At 60.7% G+C, this 22,233-nt stretch overlaps 1 protein-coding gene across 2 annotated transcripts in view; it reads left to right on the top strand.

Moving 5' to 3' along the window:
* The first annotated feature begins 7,881 nt into the window (after positions 1-7,881).
* Positions 7,882-22,233, top strand: part of LOC144736849 (zinc finger homeobox protein 3-like) — a 75,397-nt gene continuing 61,045 nt past the window's right edge. For both annotated transcript variants that reach the window (XM_078619499.1, XM_078619498.1), the window contains exon 1: positions 7,882-7,950. In XM_078619499.1, the coding sequence (XP_078475625.1) occupies positions 7,897-7,950 (54 nt within the window). In that variant the 5' untranslated portion in view covers positions 7,882-7,896. The remainder of the gene's footprint in view (positions 7,951-22,233) is intronic.

Here is a 22,233-nt window from a genome sequence, read left to right as displayed (position 1 = left end):
GAGCTGCTGAGAGATTCGCGGTCTCCGGCCGTGGCCGGCGTCCCGGGCCCAGGGCCCTCCCTCGCCGTCCCCTCCCCGGCCTGGCCTCCCTCCGCTTCCTCTCCCACCGCGGCAGCCTCCTCCTCATCCTCCGCCGCCGCCGTCGTTCCGCCGCGTCCGGCTTCCGCCGCCTCCTCTGCCAAAGATATTTGCTGCAACCAATGCGCGTCGCCGCTCGAGAGTTTACAGACTTACATGGAGCACCGCTGCGCCACCGCCGCGGAGGGCGCGGCGCCGGCGCCGCCGCCGCACGCCGCCGCCGCCGCCATCATCGCCGCCGCCGCCGGTGAAGTCGCCGACGTGGAGAGCATCCCGGGCGAGATCGTGTACCGGGCCGACGGCTCCGCTTACATCGTCAAGAGCGCCGAGAGCTTGTCCGCGTTCGCCGACGACGGGCACGGCGGCGGCGGCGGCGGCCGTAGCCCCACGCTGGCGCACGCTTTGTCCTTCGGCGTCAAACCCGGGGCGATCAGCACCTTCCACATCCAGGCGTTCCCCAACTCCTCGCTCGCGGCCGCCGCCGGAGCCGCGCTGCGAAGCTTTCGGGTCTTCGATGTCCGGGGCGAAGGGGGCGGTTGCGGCGGCGGCGGCGGCGGCGGCGGCGCGGCGGCGCCGGACGGCGTGAAGAGCGAGGACGAGAGCGCGGAGGGGCCCGCGGAGGACGAGCGTCCGGACGACGGCGACGACGGCGAGGCCGGCGGGGCCGGCGACGTCGACGGCGCGCTGTTCGGGGGCAGGAAGCCCATCCTGATGTGCTTCCTGTGCAAGCTGTCGTTCGGCTGCGCCCGCACGTTCGCGGCACACGCCACGCGCGACCACCGCCTCTCGCTGCTCGCCGAGGAGCGGAGGCTGCTGGGACGGAGCGGCGCCTCCGCCATCGTGCAGGGCGTGGGCCGCGACCGCAGGGAGCCGCTCGTCAGCTTCCTGGAGCCGAGCGGCGCGCCCGGCGCCCGGCGGCAAGGGCGTCGGCGGCAGCGGCTCGCGAGCGCGGACGCCTCCGTGAAACCAAATTTTTACGGCGTTTTTAGCGGCATTAGAGTAGATGGCGGCGCCGAGGCGCTGCGGGCCGGGCCAAAGATTAAGGGGCTGCAGTCGACTGCTTCTCCCGTGAACCCTTGGGGTCAGAGCGCCCCGTTGAACCTTGGGGGTTTGCCCAGTGCTTTGCTGAAATCCCCAAATACCTCAACGTACCCCGGCCGGCCCAGCGCCGGCGCGGGGCAGCTTGCCAAATGGAGCGGCGACGTCCTGGACGTCCACGGCGTGCGAATCAAGTCCGAGCCTGCGGACTTGGAGGACGAGAGGTCCGACGACGAACTCTATACCAATGAATTTGACGACGACGATGACGACGCGGAGATGATGACGATGGCGACGGCGGCGGCGGCGGAGGAGATGGAGGAGGAGATGGAGGTGGGCGGATTCGGAGGCTCTCAGGTCGGCGTTGGCGACGGCGCTTGCAGAAGAAACGAACTCTCCAGTCTTACAAACCAAAGCATTTCTCAGCTTTCCTTTCTGCCTCATTTGCTCAACCCCTCCCCAACGGAGGCACCCTGCAGCTCCTTCCAAACGCTGCCCGACGGCGACGCGGCCCTCGGCGCCAGGGACCCGGCGCCGGCGTTCGCGGCGACCGTCGAATCGGCCGCAGCCGGAACGGCGCGGCCGTCGGACGCCGACGCGGGCGACGCCAAGCGCGACCTCGCGCTGCCGAGGCTCTCGCTAGGACAGCAGCAGCAGCATCCCAACGCCGGCGGGGCGTCGGCCAGGGACGGCCGCGGCGGCGGCGGCGGCACGCCGGCGAGCGAGGGCGGCTCGCCGCGGCGCGAGGTGGCGGTGAGCCCGTCGGCGCTGTCGTTCGGCGGTCACGTCATGCTGCTGCAGTCGCGCAACTCCTGCAAGACGCTCAAGTGCCCCAAGTGCAACTGGCACTACAAGTACCAGCAGACGCTGGACGCCCACATGAAGGAGAAGCACCCCGAGTCGGGCAGCGCCTGCGACTTCTGCACGTCGGGGCAGCAGCACCCGCGGCTGGCGCGCGGCGAGAGCTACACGTGCGGCTACAAGCCCTTCCGCTGCGACGTCTGCAACTACTCCACCACCACCAAGGGCAACCTGAGCATCCACATGCAGTCCGACAAGCACCTCAACAACGTGCAGTGCCTGCAGAACGGGGGCGGCGGGGGCGGCGGGGGCGGAGGCGGGGCGGGCGCCATCGCGGACGCCGTGGCCGCGTACGGGCAGCACCACCTCCCCGCCAGCCTGGGCGGCGTGAGCGGCGTCGCGGCGGCCGCGGCGGCCGCGGCCGCGGCGGTGGCGGCGGCGGCCGCGGCGGCCGCGGCGTCGCCGCAGAAAGCGCGGCCCCAGCACCTGCAGCAGCAGCAGCAGCAGCAGCAGAGTCAACAGAGTCAACAGCAGAACCAGCAGCAGAAAAAGCCGATGTGGCGCTGCGACGTGTGCGACTACGAGACGAACGTGGCGCGCAACCTGCGCATCCACATGACGAGCGAGAAGCACGCACACAACATGCTGCTCCTGCAGCAGCAGCAGCAGCAGCAGCAGCAGGGCGGCGCCAAGCAGCGGGTGGGGCCGCACCACCATCACCACCACCATCACCACCACCAGCAGCAGCACCACCACCTGCAGCAGCAGCTGCAGCAGCAGCAGCAGCAGCAGCAACAGCAGCACCTGCACCACCTGGAGATGCCCGGCGTGATTTCCGGCGTCGTGCCGGGAGAGGCAGAGATCTACCAGTACTACCTGGCGGCCGCGATGCAGGCGGCCGCGGCGGCGGCGGCGGCGGCGGGCGCGGGGATGAAGCTGGAGGGGCTGGCCGGGGCCCACCAGCACCACCTGCAGCTCGAGCAGCAGCCGCCGGCGCTGGCGCCGCCCGGTGCCCTCGGTGAGTTTTTGTCGCTTCTTGTCTTTCCTCCCCCTCGTTCTCCTTCCCCCTCCCACTGGCGCGCGGGACGCCGGAGCGGCGCCGAGGCTGTGCCGGGCCGGCCGGGGGCAGGAGCCGTTTACGTCTCCACCGAAGCCGGATTCGGATACGGTCAGAAGTAGACGCCTTGCGAGAGACGCGTGGCCCCGTCAATTGTGGGGCACTCGCGATAACGTTTGGCGAGATGCGACGCGCCACCGCCGATACGGACACCCGCCGTTCGCCGCGACGTCACCACGTCGCCCGTGCCAGGCCAGGTGTCGCGTTGAGGCTACCGCGCGAAGTGCCGGAGGCTCGCCGACAGGAGAAGAGGTCTCGGGACAGACCCCGGTCGAGGTTGGCACTACCTGCCGGGCAGGAGACGCTACGCCACTCAACCACGTGGCTGAGCCGCCCAACCGCGCGGCTCAAGAAAGTAGTCCGTCGTTGAGGTGCGGGGGGGGGGCGTGGTGTTAGAGGCTTTGGAGGAAGAGAGAGGGCCTCTCCTTACAAAGCCCTGCCCCGTTGGGCAACACGCTGTTGGCATGGGCCAGCGTTACCTCTCGCTCCTACAGCGCAAGCGGCAGCAGCTGCGTTGAAGTATAAATGTAGAAAGTTGATAAATAACCCCCCCCCACCCACCCCGCTGGGCAGCACGTGTTTGTGAGCGCACGGCACGAGACGGAGACGATTTTGCTCCGAGTAAACCCCGGCGTGATCCGACGCTTGAAGACGACTGGCACCGCCAAATTTAAACACATCTGGACCGCGATTACGATTTAACTTTTTTGGGTCAAAATGAAATCGTCCAAATGTTATATACATATACACACGAACACACACACGCGCACATTTGTTTAAAATAAAACGGTGCCAGGGTGTAGTGGTGAAGGGGAGCGCAAGGTTTAAGGAACGTCAGGGCCCATTGTAAGCTCGATGTTATTTTTGATTGGTGGTACCCTGACATCGAAATCATCCCTCACCAATCCCCCCGCCAGCCTGCCCCCAACCACGAGTGAATGAATCATCACGATTCTAGGTGACGATTCGAGGTCACGAATCGATCTTCGTGGAATGTTTACCTCCTCTCTTGTCACGTTTAGCTCCCGATTCTGTCTCGCCCCCCCCCCCGCCGATCCGGTTGCGTTCGCCCGCGGTGGATATTGGTCGCCCTTGGGGCTCGCGACGTCTGTCCGCGGGGGAGGGGGGAGGGGGGAGGGGCAATCGGTTCCAGATCGGCTCGTTGGTACCCGACGGATTCCGCCCATCGCACTTCCCCCTCCCTCTCCCCCTCTCCTCCCTCCTCCCCTCCCTCCCCTCCCTCCTCCCCTCCCTCCTCTCCCTTCCTCCTCTCCCTCCCCCCCTCTTCCCCTCCCTCCCCCCCTCTTCCCCTCCCTCCCCCCTCTTCCGCTCCCTCCCCTCCCCCCCCTCTTCCCCTCCCTCCTCCCCTCCCTCCTATCCCTCCCCCCCTCTTCCCCTCCCTCCCCCCTCGCTCCCCCACTCCCTCCCTCCCCCCTCTTCTGCTCCCTCCCCTCCCCCCCCTCTTCCCCTCCCTCCTCCCCTCCCTCCTCTCCCTTCCCCCCCCTCTTCCCCTCCCTCCCCTCTCGCTCCCCCACTCCCTCCCTCTCCCCCTCCCTCTCCCCCTCCCCTCCCTCCCTCCCTCTTCCCCTCCCTCCCCCCTTGCTCCCCCACTCCTCCACTCCCTCCTCCTCCCCTCCCTCCCCCTCCCTGCCCCACTCCCCCACTCCATCCCCTCCCTCCCCTTCCCTGCCCCACTCCCCCACTCCCTCCCACCTTTCCTCACCTCCGATTGTAGCTTTGTTCATCCGCCTCCCACATGTCACTTGCGACCGATTCGCCGCCGCGACAATCGGTTTCCACGGAGGGATCCGCGGTTGGAACGTTGAAGACGACGCACCGATGCCCTCGCAGGGGGGGGGGGGGGGTGCAATTCCTCGGCGGGGAATAAAAGAAGGGTGGGGTGGGTGGGGGAAGGGGGGGGGGGCTACGACTTAAATAAATTAATATATTGAACGCGGAATTATGAATCAAACTGAGGAAAATTGCCTGGCTGAAATTAAAATGCCGGTGTATATATATGTACAAACTATCCACCCAACGTACACGCACACACATGCTCAGGTATGCGCGTACGAGCGGCACTTTATCCACGTATGCGCGTGCACACACGCACGCGTGCAAAGACAGAGCCCCCGTGTAGCCTTAAGATACTCGAGGGGCAAGTGCTGTTAGCGAGCACCTATGAAGGCCGGAACGGTACACGAGGGGGTGGGTGGCCAGCACCACGCCCGGCCGCCTTTGTCTCCCTAGCGGCGATGTTTACACACCGCACAAGGTACTCATTTGAGGCTGAGTCGACCTAGGGGAGGCCCAGGACAGGTTCATATAATCGTCACTGGTGTTGACCTTGAGCGGGAATCGAACTCTGGTCGCCGGGTTCATAGCGCAGTGCGCTAACCGCTACACTACCGCTCCCCACACACACACACACGTAGCTACACACACACACGTAGCTCCACACACACACGTAGCTACACACACACTTGTAGCTATACACACGCGTAACTACACACACACACGTAGCTACACACACACTTGTAGCTATACACACACACACGTAGCTCCACACACACGCGTAACTACACACACACACGTAGCTACACACACACACACGTAGCTACACACACACACACGTAGCTACACACACGTAACTACACACACGCACGTGGCTAAATTGCTCACAAGGCCACGATGCTGTATTCAAGTTCAAGTGTTTGTGTTTATGGCGGGCGTGGCTAGATCAGAAATAGCTTCGGTTAACCGCAAACAACGCGCCAATCTTATTCCGGGACACGTTACAGATGGCACGCGTTCAAAGAACCTTAACGAACCCATAAGAAAGAATACACATGCAGTGTGTGTGTGTAGAGAGAGAGGGGGGAAAGAGTGGAGGGAGGAAAAAATATCCAGAAAATCTACCGCTGTATGTTTACGTTGCAGGAAATTAAAAATCACATTGTAACGTGGATATGGTGCTTTGGGGGCGAGGGGTACGTGGGGGGGGGGGCACGTTGGGGGGGGGGGCACGTGGGGGGGAGGGGCACGTGGGGGGGGGGGCGGGGCACGTGGGGGGGGGGCGGGGCGTGTATGCGCCTCGCGTCCATGTCACTGGGGTTAGAGCGGCGGTGCAGCGGTCGGCACGCTGCGCTGTGCACCGCGGCGAACATGGGTTGGCGAGCGATGCACCGCGTGAACCGATCGTGGGTCCCCCCCCCAGCCATTGACAAAGTGGGGGCCGCGTTTTGGCGACGGAGCGTCGCGGCCAACGGCGTCGCCGTCGCGCCCGTTCGGCCGTCACCGCCGGCCGTCGACGGCCGGCGGTGACGTCCACGTGGCGGCGTGGCCCAGTGCCGGGGTGCCGGGCGACCCCAACGGATTTACGCCGCCTGCCCCCGTCCTCAACCGTACGGTTTTAGTGTTCCAAATTGGCGGTTTGTTTATTAATTATAAAACGGGGGGGGGGGGTTGTTGTGGGACGGGGGGGGGGGTCCAGGCCACGACGCGGTGGCAGCGGCAGCACCTCGGCCCGGCCCCCTCTCCTTTTTGTCGAAATGAGGAAATGCGTTTACGCCAATTACAGAGCCGGAATCTCCTTTTTAAATCCGCTCCGTGGCTGGCTCCATTAGCTAATTTGATTTCTCTTAATGAGAGTTTTCGCTAATGTTGTAGGTCACATGTAGGGCACCCAACACCCGGTCTTGCGTAACAACCAAAACACACCCGGTGTTTTGGCCGCAAATTGATTAATTAATTCCCGTGAGCATCTTTTTTGTTTGTTATGCCGTATATTGAAGACTTCGCGGGCATTTGTATTTTATATTTGCCAACGTCGGAGCAATTTTTTTTACAAATTGCTCAGAATAAAAAAATGTGGAGCCGCGGTGTGACAATTATCATGTCATTTGCATGCGATTTGCATAAACTGCACATAACATCAACATCTCCGCGTGATGATTCCGTACGTGGCGATGAAGGGTGACTTATCAGAGATTCAACATTGGCCCCGGCGATCTAAGCGATTTAGACATTCGCTTGTCCCGTCTGAGAGTTGGCGAGCGAATGAGTGCGTGTGAACACAAATATCGTACGGAGCCCACAAATCGTCGTGGATGAGCACGCTCGTCGGGCCCGCGGCGTCGCGCCCACGTGTCACCGTCGTCATCTGCGTCTTTGTCGTCATCGTCGTCGTCGTCATAGTCGTCGTCATCATCCTCATCACCGTCGCCACCATCGTTATCATCGTCATCTTTATCAGGACCGTCATATTGCATTCGCCGTAACATTTCTCCCGCCGCACTTTCTCCGCACTCCATTTCTCAGACGCGGAGAGGCAACGCGCCGCCGCCCAGACACCCCTCGACGGCGCCGCCACCGGCCCGGCGCCGTCCGTGCCAAAACACAACCCGACGTCGTCGTCGGCGAGCCACGGCGACCGAGATCGGCCGGGCCGCGGCGAGCGTGCGCCGTCGCCCAAGCTGTTCCTGTGCCGCGTGTGCGACGCCTTCTCCACGGACGACCCGGACGAGCTGGCGGCGCACGCCGGTTCGGAGCGCCGGCTGCCGGACGGCGAGTGGCGCGCGGTGACGGGCGAGGGCGCCCACGCGTGCCGCCTCTGCGGCTACGTCACGCCGCTGCGCGCCAACTTCCAGCTGCACTGCAAGACGGACAAGCACGCCGCGCGGCACCAGCTCGCGGCCCACCTGCGCGAGGGCGGGCGGGCCGACGCCGTGGCCGCGGCGGCCGCGGCGGCGGCGGCCGCGGCGGCGTCGGCGTCGTCCGGATCGGGGGCGGCCGGCGTCGCGCCGGCGCTGGTGCAGCTGCGGTGCTGCGCCTGCGACTTCGTGGCGAGCGGCCTGGACAGGATGGGGCTGCACGTGGCGGGCCGGGAGCACCAGGCCAGCGTGCTCATCTACAAGGTGAGGGGACGGCGGCGGCGGCGGCGGCGTGGGTGGGTGGGTGGGTGGGTGCGCCGTGGCGCCGGCGAGTCGGCGCCGGCGGGTCGGCGCGCCGCACCGCGAACCCGGCGACCCGAGTTCTCGGTTCCCAATCGTGGCCCAGAACAGTGGCGGTGCCGGATATCCGAGCCGGTCCTGGGGACAAACGACATCCCCTCTGGCTCGGCCTGAAAGAAAGCGTGCCTGGTGCGGCGAGGGTGCGTGGACGTGAGCAGCGCGGCCGTGGACGACGCGGCTACGCACACCCTGCCCACTGCGGGGGGCCGCTGCGGCTCGCCTTGAAAATAGTCTGCTCCCCCTAGCCGGGGGAATCATCAATCCAGCGACAAATGCAGAACCGCGTGACGAGCAGCCGCGTGATGGTGGGGCCACCTCGCCGGTGTCGCCGTTAGTTCCCCCTCACGGCAGCCTCCCGTCGGTGGAGCGGTGGCGCGGCGACGTTTCTTTTTTCACCTCGGTCACGCCGACCCGAGTTCGATTCCCACCAAGGCGGCCAGTGATACCGGTAATGAACAAGCGAAGAATAATAAATTCGACCAGTCAGGCTGCGACGCCCATCGCACGGTACAGCGGCAGCAGAAGCGGCGGCGGCAGCGGCGGCGGCAGCCGCACAGCGGTCCGGAGTCGGCGCTACCCAACAATTGCCGAAGCTCTGCGGTCCCGCGCCTCCGCACCCGACCGACACCGCAGCTGAGCTCGCGGAGTGCGGTGAAGTATGGTCAAGCGAAAAAACACCCGTGGCACGGCACGCGGGAAGGCCTACCCTCGATCCTGCAGTTGATATATTACAAATGAATGAAACCGATTATAGTATTTATATTTTTGTTACTTTTGAAGTGAAGCAAACAACAAAAAAACCCTCCCAATTACCGGCTCGGATTTCCGCGCTCGCCTTCTTACTCAGACTTGGTTCCCCTCCCTCCCCCGCGCCGGGATTTTCAATCGCGGCACAAGCGAGGGGCGCCGGGGGAGTTTTCTGTCTGTGCGTCTGCCTCATTGTGCCGGTGGCTCCGTCGTGTCGGCTGCGCCGCAGCCGCCGCCGCCAGAAATAGCGCCGGCGTCCTTCAAGTCGAGCGAACCCGCGGTTCTGCCCGGGCAGCGGCGAGCGATTTCGGCAACGGACGATCGGGTGGGCGGCACGGAGGCCCCATCCGTCGCGCGGCTGACGCCTCCGCAGTGCCGACGTGTTAAGGGCACGTAAATTATTGCCGCTGTTATTGTTGTTATTGTTGTTATTGTTGAGAGTGGCATGCCGTCGTCGCCTCTGTCGTTGTGAACGTCGCTTTGCATTGGCTCGTCATGGTCACAACCGCCAGTCGCCCCGCCGGTCGCCCCGCCGGTCGCCCCCCACGAGAATTATCATCCCAGACCCCCGCCGCACGCCGCCGCCGTCGGTCACAAGAGCGACCTACGGAGGCCGTCGCGTTTCTGTTGCCCCTGGCGCTTTATCCGCAGATCCGCGACACCGTCCGCGGGGTGAACGTTGCAGTAGAGAGAGGGGGGGGGCAGCGCAGGCACGGGGGAAACGAAAGATTTTTTTTGATATACTGTAAACGTGCGTCTTATATTTATTTCCAGTTTTTTTTTTAATATTCTCAAGACAGATGTTAGCAATGCCGTCGTGTTCGCAGTACGGTGGACGGCCGCATGATGATTGATTTAGACATTTCAAATTACGGGTCACTGATCCCTTACCTTGAGTAATATGCCGCGGCATTATAGATTTCTTTGCCCTCCTTCCCCCCCCCCCCCCCCGTATATTCGGGCTGGGGAAGGTCAGGAGGTTGAAATGGCTTTAGATGTCGGGGGAAATGCAGAGGTTGTGTCATTAGCCATCATTCTACGTCCACAAACCGTGCGCGGCGGTGCTTTTTTTAATAAATCAAAATACAATTTTCCCCGTAATCACCGTCAGCTACTAATGACCGCTGTCTGTTAATTCTTTATTTTTTTATTTTTCTTCTTTTTTTTAATTCATCACGAAGAGCCCTGTTGGGCCGTGATTAAGTGGACGTTGGTCGCAGAGTTATTTTTTTTTGAGCTGCGAGGTGCAGCTCTCGTTCTGTCCACCATGGCTCGCTCGTCCACACCCTCCATCACCTCCACCATCATCACCACCATCACCTCCACCACCATCACCTCCACCACCATCATCACCACCATCTCCTCCACCACCATCACCTCCACCACCATCATCACCATCACCTCCACCACCACCAGCATCACCATCACCACCACCATCATCACCATCACCTCCACCATCACCTCCACCATCATGACCACCTCCACCACCAACATCACCTCCACCACCTCCACCAAAAAACAAGGACAAAGATCCCCCGTATAGCCTTAACAGACTGTTGGGAAAGTGCTGTTAGCGAGCACCAATGAAGGCCAGAATGGCACACGAGGGAGTGGGTGACCAGCACCACGCCTGGCCGCCTTTGTCTCCCGAGTGGCGATGTTTACTACACACCGTACCAGGTACTCATTTGAGGCTGAATCGACCTAGGGGAGGCCCAGGACCGGTTCAGATAATCGTCACTAGCGTTAGCTGTGAGCCGGAATCGAACTTGGGGGCACCAGGTTCGTAGTGCAGCGTAGCGCTAACCACTTCACCACCACTCCCCATGGTAGCGCAGCACACGCACACGCTCGCACGTACACACACACATGCTCGCACGCACACACACGTACATGCTCGCACACACACACATACGCTCACACACACACGCACACACACGCACATGCTCGCACACACACACACGTACATGCTCGCACACACACACATGCGCTCACACACACACGCTCGCACACACACGCACATGCTCGCACACATGCTTGCACACACACACACGCTTGCACGCACATGCTCGCACACGCACACGCTCGCACTATCGCACACAGACACGCACGCATGCACGTGCAGTGACCTCCGGACCGCTGTCCCATATCCAGGCCACGGTGCCTTCTTAGCACGATCACGGGAGTCATAATCCCGTGTGCGGGGTAAACCTCTGGATTTAAGCGTTGGCGTTGGTGGGGGGGGGGAGGGCGGAAGGCTGGGGGGGGGGGGGGCTGGAGAGTGGGGGGCCCGCCGTGGGTGTCGTCGTCGTCAGTGCGACGGGGCGCTTCCTTGATTTTTGGCGCGGGCGCTTGTTAGGACCCCCCTAACGTCGTGCGGTCAACAGCAGTCGGTGGCCTGGGGGAGCTGGGGGGCGCTGACGACCGTATTAATCCCGGATCGGCGGCCGTGTGTTAGGATCGCACGCCGTAAATCTATAAGCTCTCCCGCGCTCGCGCTCACGCACGCACACACGTGCGCACGCTCACGCACGCACACACACACGTGCGCACGCTCACGCACGCACACACACACGTGCGCACGCTCACGCACGCACACACACGTGCGCACGCTCACGCACGCACACACACACGTGCGCACGCTCACGCACGCACACACACACGTGCGCACGCTCACGCACGCACACACACACGTGCGCACGCTCACGCACGCACACCCACACGTGCGCACGCTCACGCACGCACACACACACGTGCGCACGCTCACGCACGCACACACACACGCGCTCACGCACGCACACACACACGTGCGCACGCTCACGCGTACACACACACAGTAAGGCGCACGAGGTGAGCCCACGGTTGCGGCTCTTTATATGGCCGTGCATTATTCAGATTGAAAGATGCAAAGTCGACGGCGGATTCTCTTTTTCCCCCGTTCTCACCTTCACGCGACCGAACGCTTCACTGCCAACAGCCGCAGTCCCGCCCCCCGTGCCCCCCGTGACCCCCCCCCCCCTACCGCAACGTTCACCCACGGATGGCGTCGCGTGGTTCGTCGAGTTGGATGCGCGGTTGCCCTTGGCAGCCGGTACCAAAGTCTCGCTTTTTTTTTTTTGCCGGGTCGGGCCACCGTGCGGCGATCTGACCAAATCGGCGTCGTTCGTAGTAACCCTCCACCACCCGACATTACCGCGCCTGCCCATCCGACCGACCCGTGGTCTAGAAGCTCTCGCGGTTACGTCGGGAGGGGGGGGGGCAGTTGAGGTCAGGACTTTGACCCCGCGGAGACGGAACGACGAGATCCGCTCGTGACCCCGGGGGAGATTGGGTGGCGACGTTGGAACCGGAGGGATGGAGACGGCGTGGGGGGAGGAGGCCTCCATCCAGCGGCGGATTTATCGTAGCTGATGATGATGACGATGGCGGCGATGTTGATGATGATCATAATCGTTCTCGCTTGTAACGCGCGCAATTTCCCCTTGCCCCCCGAGGCAAAGAGTCATTCGCTGCGAATGTGGAAGGGGGTGGGGAGGAGGATGGTGGGGGGGGGATGGTGGGAGGGAATGGTGGGGGGGGGATGATGGAGTTCCAGGTGGTGAAGGGTCACAACAGCGGAGAGAGACTACGCAATGGCGATGGCACTCCTGACGCTCTGGTGGTGATGGTGGAGGTGGTGGTGGAGGTGGTGGTGGAGGTGGTGGTGGTTTATAGACGATAAAAACAGGTCACGGCTCTGGTGCGACAATAAACCAGGAGGAGCGTCAGGGTTTGGACCCCCCCGCCTCCCCGCCCCCACCCCCCCCCCCAGGGCTTAATTTCTCACTCGATGTCTTCCCGGAATGCTGCCCGGCTGGACCGGCTGACACGACACTCACGTGCGTGCACGCTGTCACGTGATTCGATGTCGCGGACATCATTTGTTTGTTCTCAATAAAAGGCCGGGTTCATCTTGCGGACGGGGAGTTGAATTTGGAGTGCGCGGTCCCTTAAGGACGACAGGTTGCCCCGGAGCGATATTCCCACTAGCTCACGCATGTGCTCACTAACGGCACTTGCCCCAACAATCTGTTGAGGCTCTACAGGGGGATCTTTGTCTTTGTTTTTTTTTGGTGGAGGTGGTGGTGGTGGAGGTGGTGGTGGAGGTGATGGCAGAGATGGTTTCAGGCCAGGGCGGTCTTGCACAGACGCCATATTTTCTGTCCGTCTGCTACAGCAGACGTGTATGGAATTCCAACAAGACCTACATCTCTGCTTTATTGACCTGCTCAACGGCTATGATACCATCAGCAGGCCAGGGCTGTGGGAAGTCCTTAGAGATTTTGGAGCCCCTAACTTACTGCTCACAATCATTAAGGGCCTTCATGAAATTGGGCAGGCCTGGGTAAAGCTACGTGGCCAGGAGTTGGAACCATTCCCTGTTCACCTTGATGTGCGACAGGGATGTCCTCTGGCTCCCACATTATTTAACATCATCTTTGACGACGTAGTTCGAGAATCTTTCTATGGCTGTACCGGAATAATTTTTTTTACCTGATACAGATACAATGGGAGGCTGATCGATGCCCAGGTGCGATAGAGGGATGGCTCCCCTATTGGTCAACCACGTTATGTATGCTGTTGATCTGGTGATTGCTGCTCACTCAGCGGAGAAATTGGAGGCGCTGTTGCTGAACCTGGAGCTTGCCACTAAGGGGTGGGGCCTTACCAGCAGCCCCACCAAAACTAAGCACCTGCCTGGGTTGTTGTGCCATCAAATACTCCACTCCCTCAGCTCCCCATTGGGGATAGAGAAGTTGTGGAGAGAGTGGAGAGTTCCCCATATCTGGGCCGTGTGCTCACGACCGGCTCCGATTTGACAGCAGGGGTCTCACAAATCAGTCGAGCGGCATTATCCTTTCATTGGTTGCGTGACGCTGTGTGGAGGCTGCCTGGTCTGTCACTCAGAATGAAGCTTCGGATCTTCTCGGCCACAGTGATCCCGTCCCTTCTTTATGCCTCTGAAATGTGGACCCCTCTCGTGGAGCATTTTGGCCGGTTAGAAACATTTAGGCTGGCCTGCCTGCGATCCATCCTGAGTTTAACCAGGCTGGAGAGTGTGAAGAGCTCACAAATCCTTTAAAGATCTGGACAAAGTCCCATCGGTGAGCTCCTCCGGCAGGCAAGGCTGCGTTGGCTGGGTCATGTAGCCCGCATGCCCAGCCACCGCATGCTCTGCCAGCTTCCATTTGGCTGCATAGAGGGGGCTAAACAGGCACGACATGGCTGAAGAAGAGATGGATTGATGCGGTACAGGAGGATGTGGAGCTGAGTGGACTTGCCGAAGACTGGTGCCAGCAGTGTTAAGATCGGCCTCGGTGGAGGAGGCTCGTGAAGGACTCCGCTCCTGGGCAGTTGGAGACAAAGGAGTGATGCTCACAACAACGAGCGCCAGGCGGCTAAAATTCACAAGTTGGCCTCAAAGTGTACCTGACCTGGCACAGGCACAGTGGTGACGTCACCGTCACTTAGTGGCGAATGGCAGGTATTGGTGATGGTAGAGGTGGTGGTGGTCGAGGTGGTGTCGGTGGTGGTGGTGGTGGTGGTGGTGAGATGAGATGGGACGTGGCTGGGGTGTCAAAATAATTCCCAGAACGGCGTTCCCCGACTCTTCCAGACGAAGTTAACCACCGATTCGGCCTACACGGTCGGTGACAAACACAAAGGACTCGCCGCACCGTCTGTCGTCAGATTCAGAGGTGCCGGAAAACAACCGGCAAAGCGGTGATGCAACCATAAATTGGTGCCCACGATTGCCCGAGCTCTGTGGCTGTATAATAAACATCTGTATATATACTGGTAGGAACCACCTGGTTCCACCAGCCCACAGGGGATTATTGTGTCCGTCCGTTCGTCGTGCATCCAAAAATGGGAGGGGTGGGGCTGGGTGGAGAGGGGGGGGGTGTGGAAGGTGGGGAGGAGCTGGGTGGGGAGGGTGAGGAGGGGCTGGGTGTGGAGGGTGGTGCTGGGTGGGGGGTGGGAGGTGTGGGGCTGGTTGGGGAGGAGCTGGTCACCCCGTGGTGCCCTTATAAAACTCAACGTTTAACCTACTCACGCCGGCTTGTGCCCGCCCTCACAGTCGGCCATATTTGCGGAATACACCACGCCGCCGTTGACCCTGCAGGCCATTGACCGAGCAACCCAACACGTTCCTACCAGCTCCCTCCGCAGGAATGTGTTAGGTTGGACACGGATGTTTGGCAGAGTCCACTACGACGTGCATTTCTTACGATCGCTGCGACGCAGCGAAACGCCCGCATCGCCGGCTACGGCCGGGACGGGCAAGTGCCAGAACTTGGCCGTGCTTTTGGAACGTGATGCCCCCCCCCCCCCCGCACGCCCTCCACCCAGAGCCGCGATCGTTTCCATATTTTCCCGGCGCTCGTGGACAACGTGCCGAGGTTCTATAAACTCGCCGCTTACGGAGGACCCAGTCCCCGCAAGGCCTTGTGTGCAGGTTTCACATTACGAGCTGCGGCACCGGGGCATCGTTTTACTCTTTGTCGCCGGTCGATTGGAGTAGGGGTGCAGGGAAAGCGGGGTGGGTTGGGGGGGGGGGGTGTGCAGGTCGGTTCATAGCGAGCTATACTGGACGTGGTGGTGCCCGGGTTGCGGAAATATTTCGCCTGCGCAACTGGGTCCGGCGTGGAGCGTGTCGGCGACCGCCTAAGACAAAAAGGATTTCAACATCCACGCTAAAATCTACTGCTGCAGATATTGTACAGCCTTGCTCGTAATGAGAGCTCGGCCCTACGTATGTCTGGATGTAGGCGTGTTGGACTTCTTTCACGTCGTCCGTCGTTAGCCTTGCTAATCCGAGGCGTGGAGCTCAGTCATCGCCGGCGCTGCTCCTGCGATATCGATGGATCGTGCGCGTTTGCGGCGCCGTCCACGTGGACCGCAGACGAGGCCCCGGCGGACGACGTCGGGAGCGGCGCTTGTGAGTCTGTGACTATGCTTGACTATGGGTCTCTGTGTGCGTCTTTAGATCTCTGCATGTCAGTACGTCTCTATGGGTGTCTGTGTCAGTCGTTGGATCTCTCAGTCTCTGCGTAAGTCCTATGGGGTTCTCTTTGAGTCCGTGTGTCCCGAAGTTAATCCAGGGCCCAATGTCTACACCGAACATTTCCCAGGTCACTGGTGAGATTGGAGGAGGTTGGTGCATTTGATGAGTAAGACGAAAGCTGCAGCGTAGCGGTAGTCTACGCGCCATTTGTCCAAGTATTTCCCCGGGTTGCTGGTAGGCTGTCATAGGTGGCACGTGACCAGTCGTAGGCACGTTAGCGAGGGGCGCACTTGATGCGGCGTGCGTCACGGGGAGGGTGCCGAAACATTCTCCGGCGTTTGTCTCACTTCTTTCACAAATCGAGCCCTCGCTCCTCGCCCGGGTGGTTTTGGCTGTTGGTGAAGAGGGCCGGGCCTGGGATGTCGACGAATCGTTGCCTCTTCTTCTTTCCGTCTCGATCGAAATGTTAAAAGTAAACAAATCTCGTCCTAATTGCGATCTAGTTCACACAAACGGACGCTGGGGCGGCTACGGGTGCGCACGGCCGCACAAGAGGGGTTCGCGCTGCCAAGATTTCGTTTCGCCGCTCGACAAGATGATGACGATGACAGCGGCGCACGCGCCGATCGCGACACGAGCGACGCGCGCAAGCGAGACGCTCGCCTGTTTTTTGCGCCCTTCGCTTGCGTCCCCGGGACAGGTGGGGGTGGCGTCGCTGGCAGGTCCGGCTCGCCGCGCCGCGAACTCTGCACGAGCCGAGTTCGACTCCCGGCGACGGCGCACGTCGCTGAACCGGGCCTTCCCCGCCCCGTCCCAACCGACGCGCGTTTAACCGGCGCGGTGAAATGTGGTCGAGAAACCCGCGCGACCGACACAGCGTGGGTTTGTGCTTATGTTGGGAGACGGGCGGGGGGGGGCGCACAGCGGGTGGGGTGATGGGGGCGGGGCGGAGCGGGGAGGCCTTCATCCAGCGGTGGATTCACAGAGCCGATTGTAAACTATTATTATTCTCCGTATTCTCCGAATTATAAGACGCTGCGGAATGTCGCGTGAGGCACACCTCAAAAATGTGTGCCCGGTGTCAATAAAGTTTGACAAATCTTCTCACGCACACACAAAGACAAAGATCTCTTCCCCCCCCCCTCAAACCCCGCCGTGTAGCCCTAACAGAGTGTAGGGGAAAGTGCTGTCAGCGAGCAGCGTCTAGGAAGGGCCGGCACTGTGGCACACGAGGGGGTGGGTGGCCAGCAACCACGCCCGGCCGCCTTTGTCTCCCCAGTGGCGATGTTTACACCGCACCAGGTACTCATTTTAGGCTGAGTCGATCTAGGGGAGGTGTATCAGCGGCAATCGAACTCGGGTCGCCGGGTTCATAGCGCAGTGCGCTCACGATTGCACCACCGCTCCCCACACAAGATAAAGATCCCCCATATAGCCTTAACAGACTGTAGGGTCAAGTGCTGTTAGCGAGTGGCTATGAAGAACGGCACGGCACACGAGGAGGTGGGTGGTCAACACCATGCCCGGCCGCCTTTGTCTCCCTAGTGGCGATGTTTACACATCGCACCAGGTACTCATTTGAGGCTGAGTCGACCTAGGGGAGGCCCCGGGACCGGTTCAGATAATCGTCACTGGTGTTGGCCGTGAGCGGGAATCGAGCCCAGGTCGCCAGGTTCACAGCATAGCGCGCTAACCGCTGCACCACCGCTCCCCACACACACAGACGCACACACTCGCGCACAGCTACCAGATGATAAGGCGCACGGCGTCAACTTTTGCTTCACAAATGCAGTGTGGAAATGTGGTATTCTTGCAAATCCGGGGAAGACGGTGACATTGTTTTATTGCATTTCGCAATGGTATCCCTCCCTCTCTCTCTCTCAGTATCAGCTGCAGCACGCCAGTCCAGTGCTGTTGAACTCTGGGGAAACGATCGGAACAGCAAGGGGCTTAAATAACCTTTAGCAGGTTTGTCCACATACCACATCCTCATCTGCTCTTCCCCCACTCTCTCCCGCTCTCCGGCTCACTCTCCCGTCGTTTGCTCCCCGTGACAAAGACAAAGATCCGCCAGTGACCCCCCCCATCTCCCGCCCACGCCCCTTGTGGGGTCTTCGCAGGCTGTTGGGCAGAGTGCCGTTTGCGAGCCCCCCGACTATAACGTTGGTGCTCTTGGTTCTTTCGGTGAAGTCACGTAGATGGAAAATAAAGTAAAAAGATAATGAAATTAAATGTAAAAAAATTAACAATAATGAAAGCACAAAACCCGCGGCACTTCGACCGCCTGATGAAGACCGCTTGTATTGCGATCGAAACGTCGTGCGTATTTTTATTTGATTATTTTCAATTTATTGTTTTTATTTTTAAGTTGTCATTTTATTTTATTAAAATTTATTTTCTGTTACGTTAATTTTATTTTCTATCTACGTGACTTTACCGAAAGAACCAAGAATATGAATTCCTGCAGTCACGAAAGTTTGAAGTCAAAGTTTATCAATTTGGCGCGGCACCCGAGGCGGTGACAACTCCCAGCCGGCCGGCGGGCCGGTGCTGATGGTGATCCGCCGATCCAGGGATCGTTTTAGGCCGAGTCGACCTAGTGGAGGGGCAGACGCGTGACAGGCTCGCATACGGACGGTGATGCGGCCGTGTGTATTGAATTGATATACACGCGCACACACGCGCACACGCACGCGCGCGCGCTAAAATACGCAACACCAACATGCCAACGACAAAGATCCCACGTGTTGCTTCAACAGACTGTCGGGAGTGGCAGCAGCGCCTGTGAAGGCTGCCGGCACTGTGGCACACGAGGGGTGGCTGGCCAGCACCACGCCCAGACGCCTTTGTCTCCCCAGTGGCGATGTTCGCACGCCAAACCACGTACTCGTTTGAGGCCAATTCGACCTAGGGGGGAGGCCCAGGACCGCTTCAGAGAATCCTCCCTCGGGGTGGGGGGGGGTGATCTCTGGGTTTCGTCTCTGCGAGTGCACTAACTGTTGCGCCACCGCTCTGCACAACCAAAGATCAAACAAAGATCCCCCGTATAGCCTGTGACAGACTGTTGAGGCAAGTGCTGTTAGCGAGCACCGATGAAGGCCGGCACGGCACACGAGGGGGTGGGTGGCCAGCTTCACGCCTGGCCGCCTTTGTCTCCCCAGTGGCGATGTTTACACACTGCACCAGATACTCATTTGAGGCTGAGTCGACCTAGGGGAGGCCCATGACCGTTTCAGATAATCGTCACTGGGTGTTGGCCGTGAGTGAGAATCGATCCCGGGTCGCTGGGTTCATCGCGCAGCGCGCTAACCGCTACACTACCGCTCCCCACACACTGATACACACACACTGATACACACACACTGATACACACACACTGACGCGCACACACTGATACACACACACTGATACACACACACTGATACACACACACTGGCACACACACACTGGCACACACACACTGGCACACACACACTGATACACACACACTGATACACACACACTGACGCGCACACACTGACGCGCACACACTGGCACACACACACTGATACACACACACTGATACACACACACTGATACACACACACTGATACACACACACTGACGCGCACACACTGGCACACACACACACAGGCCACAACATCTCACGGGGGACGGAGAGGTCTAGCCAGACACTTTGGCCAGTAATAGGGCACAGGTGTTTAAACAAACACGCGCGCGGGCCCAAGTCAGGTGACGACATTTGTTTTCTTTGCCCTCCGGGGTATTTCGTTGGACAAAAAAAACCAGAGGCCCTGCTCGGGTCAGGAAACGATACGGAGCGAGGGCTTAGGGGGGGGGGGAGGTTTGTCTCAGCCCGGCCCCCCCCGGGGGTTGACGTGGGTTGGTCAGTTTTTATCATCGCGTGTTTTCTCTGAAAGCCGGAGTTAGACGAGAGGCGTGGCGGGCGGGGCGGGTGGGGGGGGAGTGCCTTCACTGAACCGTTTTTTTTCGTGTTTGTTTAACAAAATATTTTTCTTTACACCATTTATTTTTTTATCTGTTCGTCCGTCTGTCCGTCAGATTTTTTTTTTATTCGCCGCCTCGTCACTGGGGGTGAAGGAATCCCTTCGTAAATCTCAGCAAGCGGTCGTGCGCCCCCCCCCCCCTGTCTGTTTTGGAGAGAACTGGAAGAGATTTTTCTATTTCAACCACAGCCCCCAAATTAAAAACCGTGCGAGCGGACCATTTGGTAGCCCGTTAACGTACAAATTTTAACTTCCGTTAACAATGAGCAATTCCGAATCTCGATGCGTGGATTACGAGAGGCAGCAGAGGAGAAGGAGTGACCCCCCCCCATCCACCCTGCCATTGATGACGATGACGTTAGAACAGCACACGAACCGCGCGAGCTTACCGCGAGCCTGTGCCGCGAGCCTGTGCCGGGAGCCTGTGCCGGGAGCCTGTGCCGCGAGCCTGTGCCGCGAGCCTGTGCTGCGAGCCTGTGCCGGGAGTCTGTGCCGGGAGCCTGTGCCGGAGCCTGTGCCGGAGCCTGTGCTGGAGCCTGTGCCGGGAGTCTGTGCCGGGAGCCTGTGCCGGAGCCTGTGCCGCGAGCCTGTGCCGGAGCCTGTGCCGCGAGCCTGTGCCGGGAGTCTGTGCCGGAGCCTGTGTCGGGAGCCTGTGCCGGGAGTCTGTGCCGGGAGTCTGTGCCGGGAGCCTGTGCCGCGAGCCTGTGCCGGGAGTCTGTGCCGGAGCCTGTGTCGGGAGCCTGTGCCGGGAGTCTGTGCCGGGAGTCTGTGCCGGGAGCCTGTGCCGCGAGCCTGTGCCGGGAGTCTGTGCCGGGAGCCTGTGCCGGAGCCTGTGCCGCGAGCCTGTGCCGGAGCCTGTGCCGCGAGCCTGTGCCGGGAGTCTGTGCCGGAGCCTGTGTCGGGAGCCTGTGCCGGGAGTCTGTGCCGGGAGTGTGTGCCGGGAGCCTGTGCCGCGAGCCTGTGCCGGGAGTCTGTGCCGGGAGCCTGTGTTGGGAGTCTGTGCCGGGAGCCTGTGTCGGGAGTCTGTGCCGGGAGCCTGTGTCGGGAGCCTGTGTCGGGAGTCTGTGTCGGGAGTCTGTGCCGGGAGCCTGTGTCGGGAGTCTGTGCCGGGAGCCTGTGTCGGGAGTCTGTGTCGGGAGTCTGTGTCGGGAGTCTGTGCCAGGAGCCTGTGCCGGGAGCCTGTGTTGGGAGTCTGTGCCGGGAGCCTGTGTTGGGAGTCTGTGCCGGGAGCCTGTGTTGGGAGTCTGTGTCGGGAGTCTGTGTCGGGAGTCTGTGCCAGGAGCCTGTGCCGCGAGCCTGTGCCGGGAGTCTGTGCCGGGAGCCTGTGTTGGGAGTCTGTGCCGGGAGCCTGTGTCGGGAGTCTGTGCCGGGAGCCTGTGTCGGGAGTCTGTGTCGGGAGTCTGTGCCAGGAGCCTGTGCCGTGAGCCTGTGCCGCGAGCTTGTGCCGGGAGCCTGTGCCAGGAGCCTGTGCCGGGAGCCTGTGCCGGGAGCCTGTGCCGCGAGCCTGTGCCGGGAGCGGAGCGGTATTGACTTTTGCTTGCGCCCGACCCAAAACCGTCCACTGTGGCCAATGTTTGGCACGGCGCGTTAAAAGTTTCAGGGCGTGAATCGGCAGCGGGAATTCACCGACTTTGGCGTGAGATTAAAGCAAAAACACGTAGTAGGGCTTTTGCGACCAATATCATTGGCGATAATGTTTTGGTTTGCGTGCCATCGCCTGAATGTAAACGTGCCGTACTCTCGCCTCCCTGCAGCCGAAGCAGCCAATCAGAGAGGTTCGCCGCTTTGCGGACAGAACGTGCCGATTACGACTTTGGCACCCACCGGTCACGTGTTGCCGTCGCGTTTGCCCACAACCGGCGGGCGTTGTGGTCGTGAAACAAAAAAGGGGTGAAGTTAAAATCTGTGGTCCCATCATCGCCGGGTCTGAAGAGTCTGCGGGGAGTTGGCCAACCGGAAGTTTTATCCGTGGCCGACAGCCAGAGGAAAGTCGTAGCTTGAATCATCTCGACCTCGTGCACAAGGGGGGCACATCCTGACCGGGCGGCATGTGGTGGCTGGGTGCTGTACATCTGGGGGGGGGGGGGGGGTGTTATCCAGATGGTTCGCGTGATAGCGGTGGTCACGTGGGGCAAGGTTACTCAGGGTCAACTGAGCAGGGCTGAGCCGTGTGTGTGGCCATAGACGATGATGATGACGACGATGATGATGATGATGACGATGACGACGACGATGATGACGACAATGATGACGATGACGACGATGGGGACGATGGTGATAACAATTGGGCGCGACGACACCATGGGCGCGACGAGCAACCCACACACCGATCCCGCGCACGGATCCCGGGGCCCCGAACGGACAAATTGACGACCGGCGTCGAATCAA

The sequence above is a fragment of the Lampetra planeri genome, chromosome 63, assembly GCF_965212315.1.
Source record: "Lampetra planeri chromosome 63, kcLamPlan1.2.h2, whole genome shotgun sequence".
Classification (NCBI taxonomy): Eukaryota; Metazoa; Chordata; class Hyperoartia; order Petromyzontiformes; family Petromyzontidae; genus Lampetra; species Lampetra planeri.
Note: the sequence above shows the minus strand (reverse complement) of the source record. Positions and strands in the feature narration are given on the sequence as shown.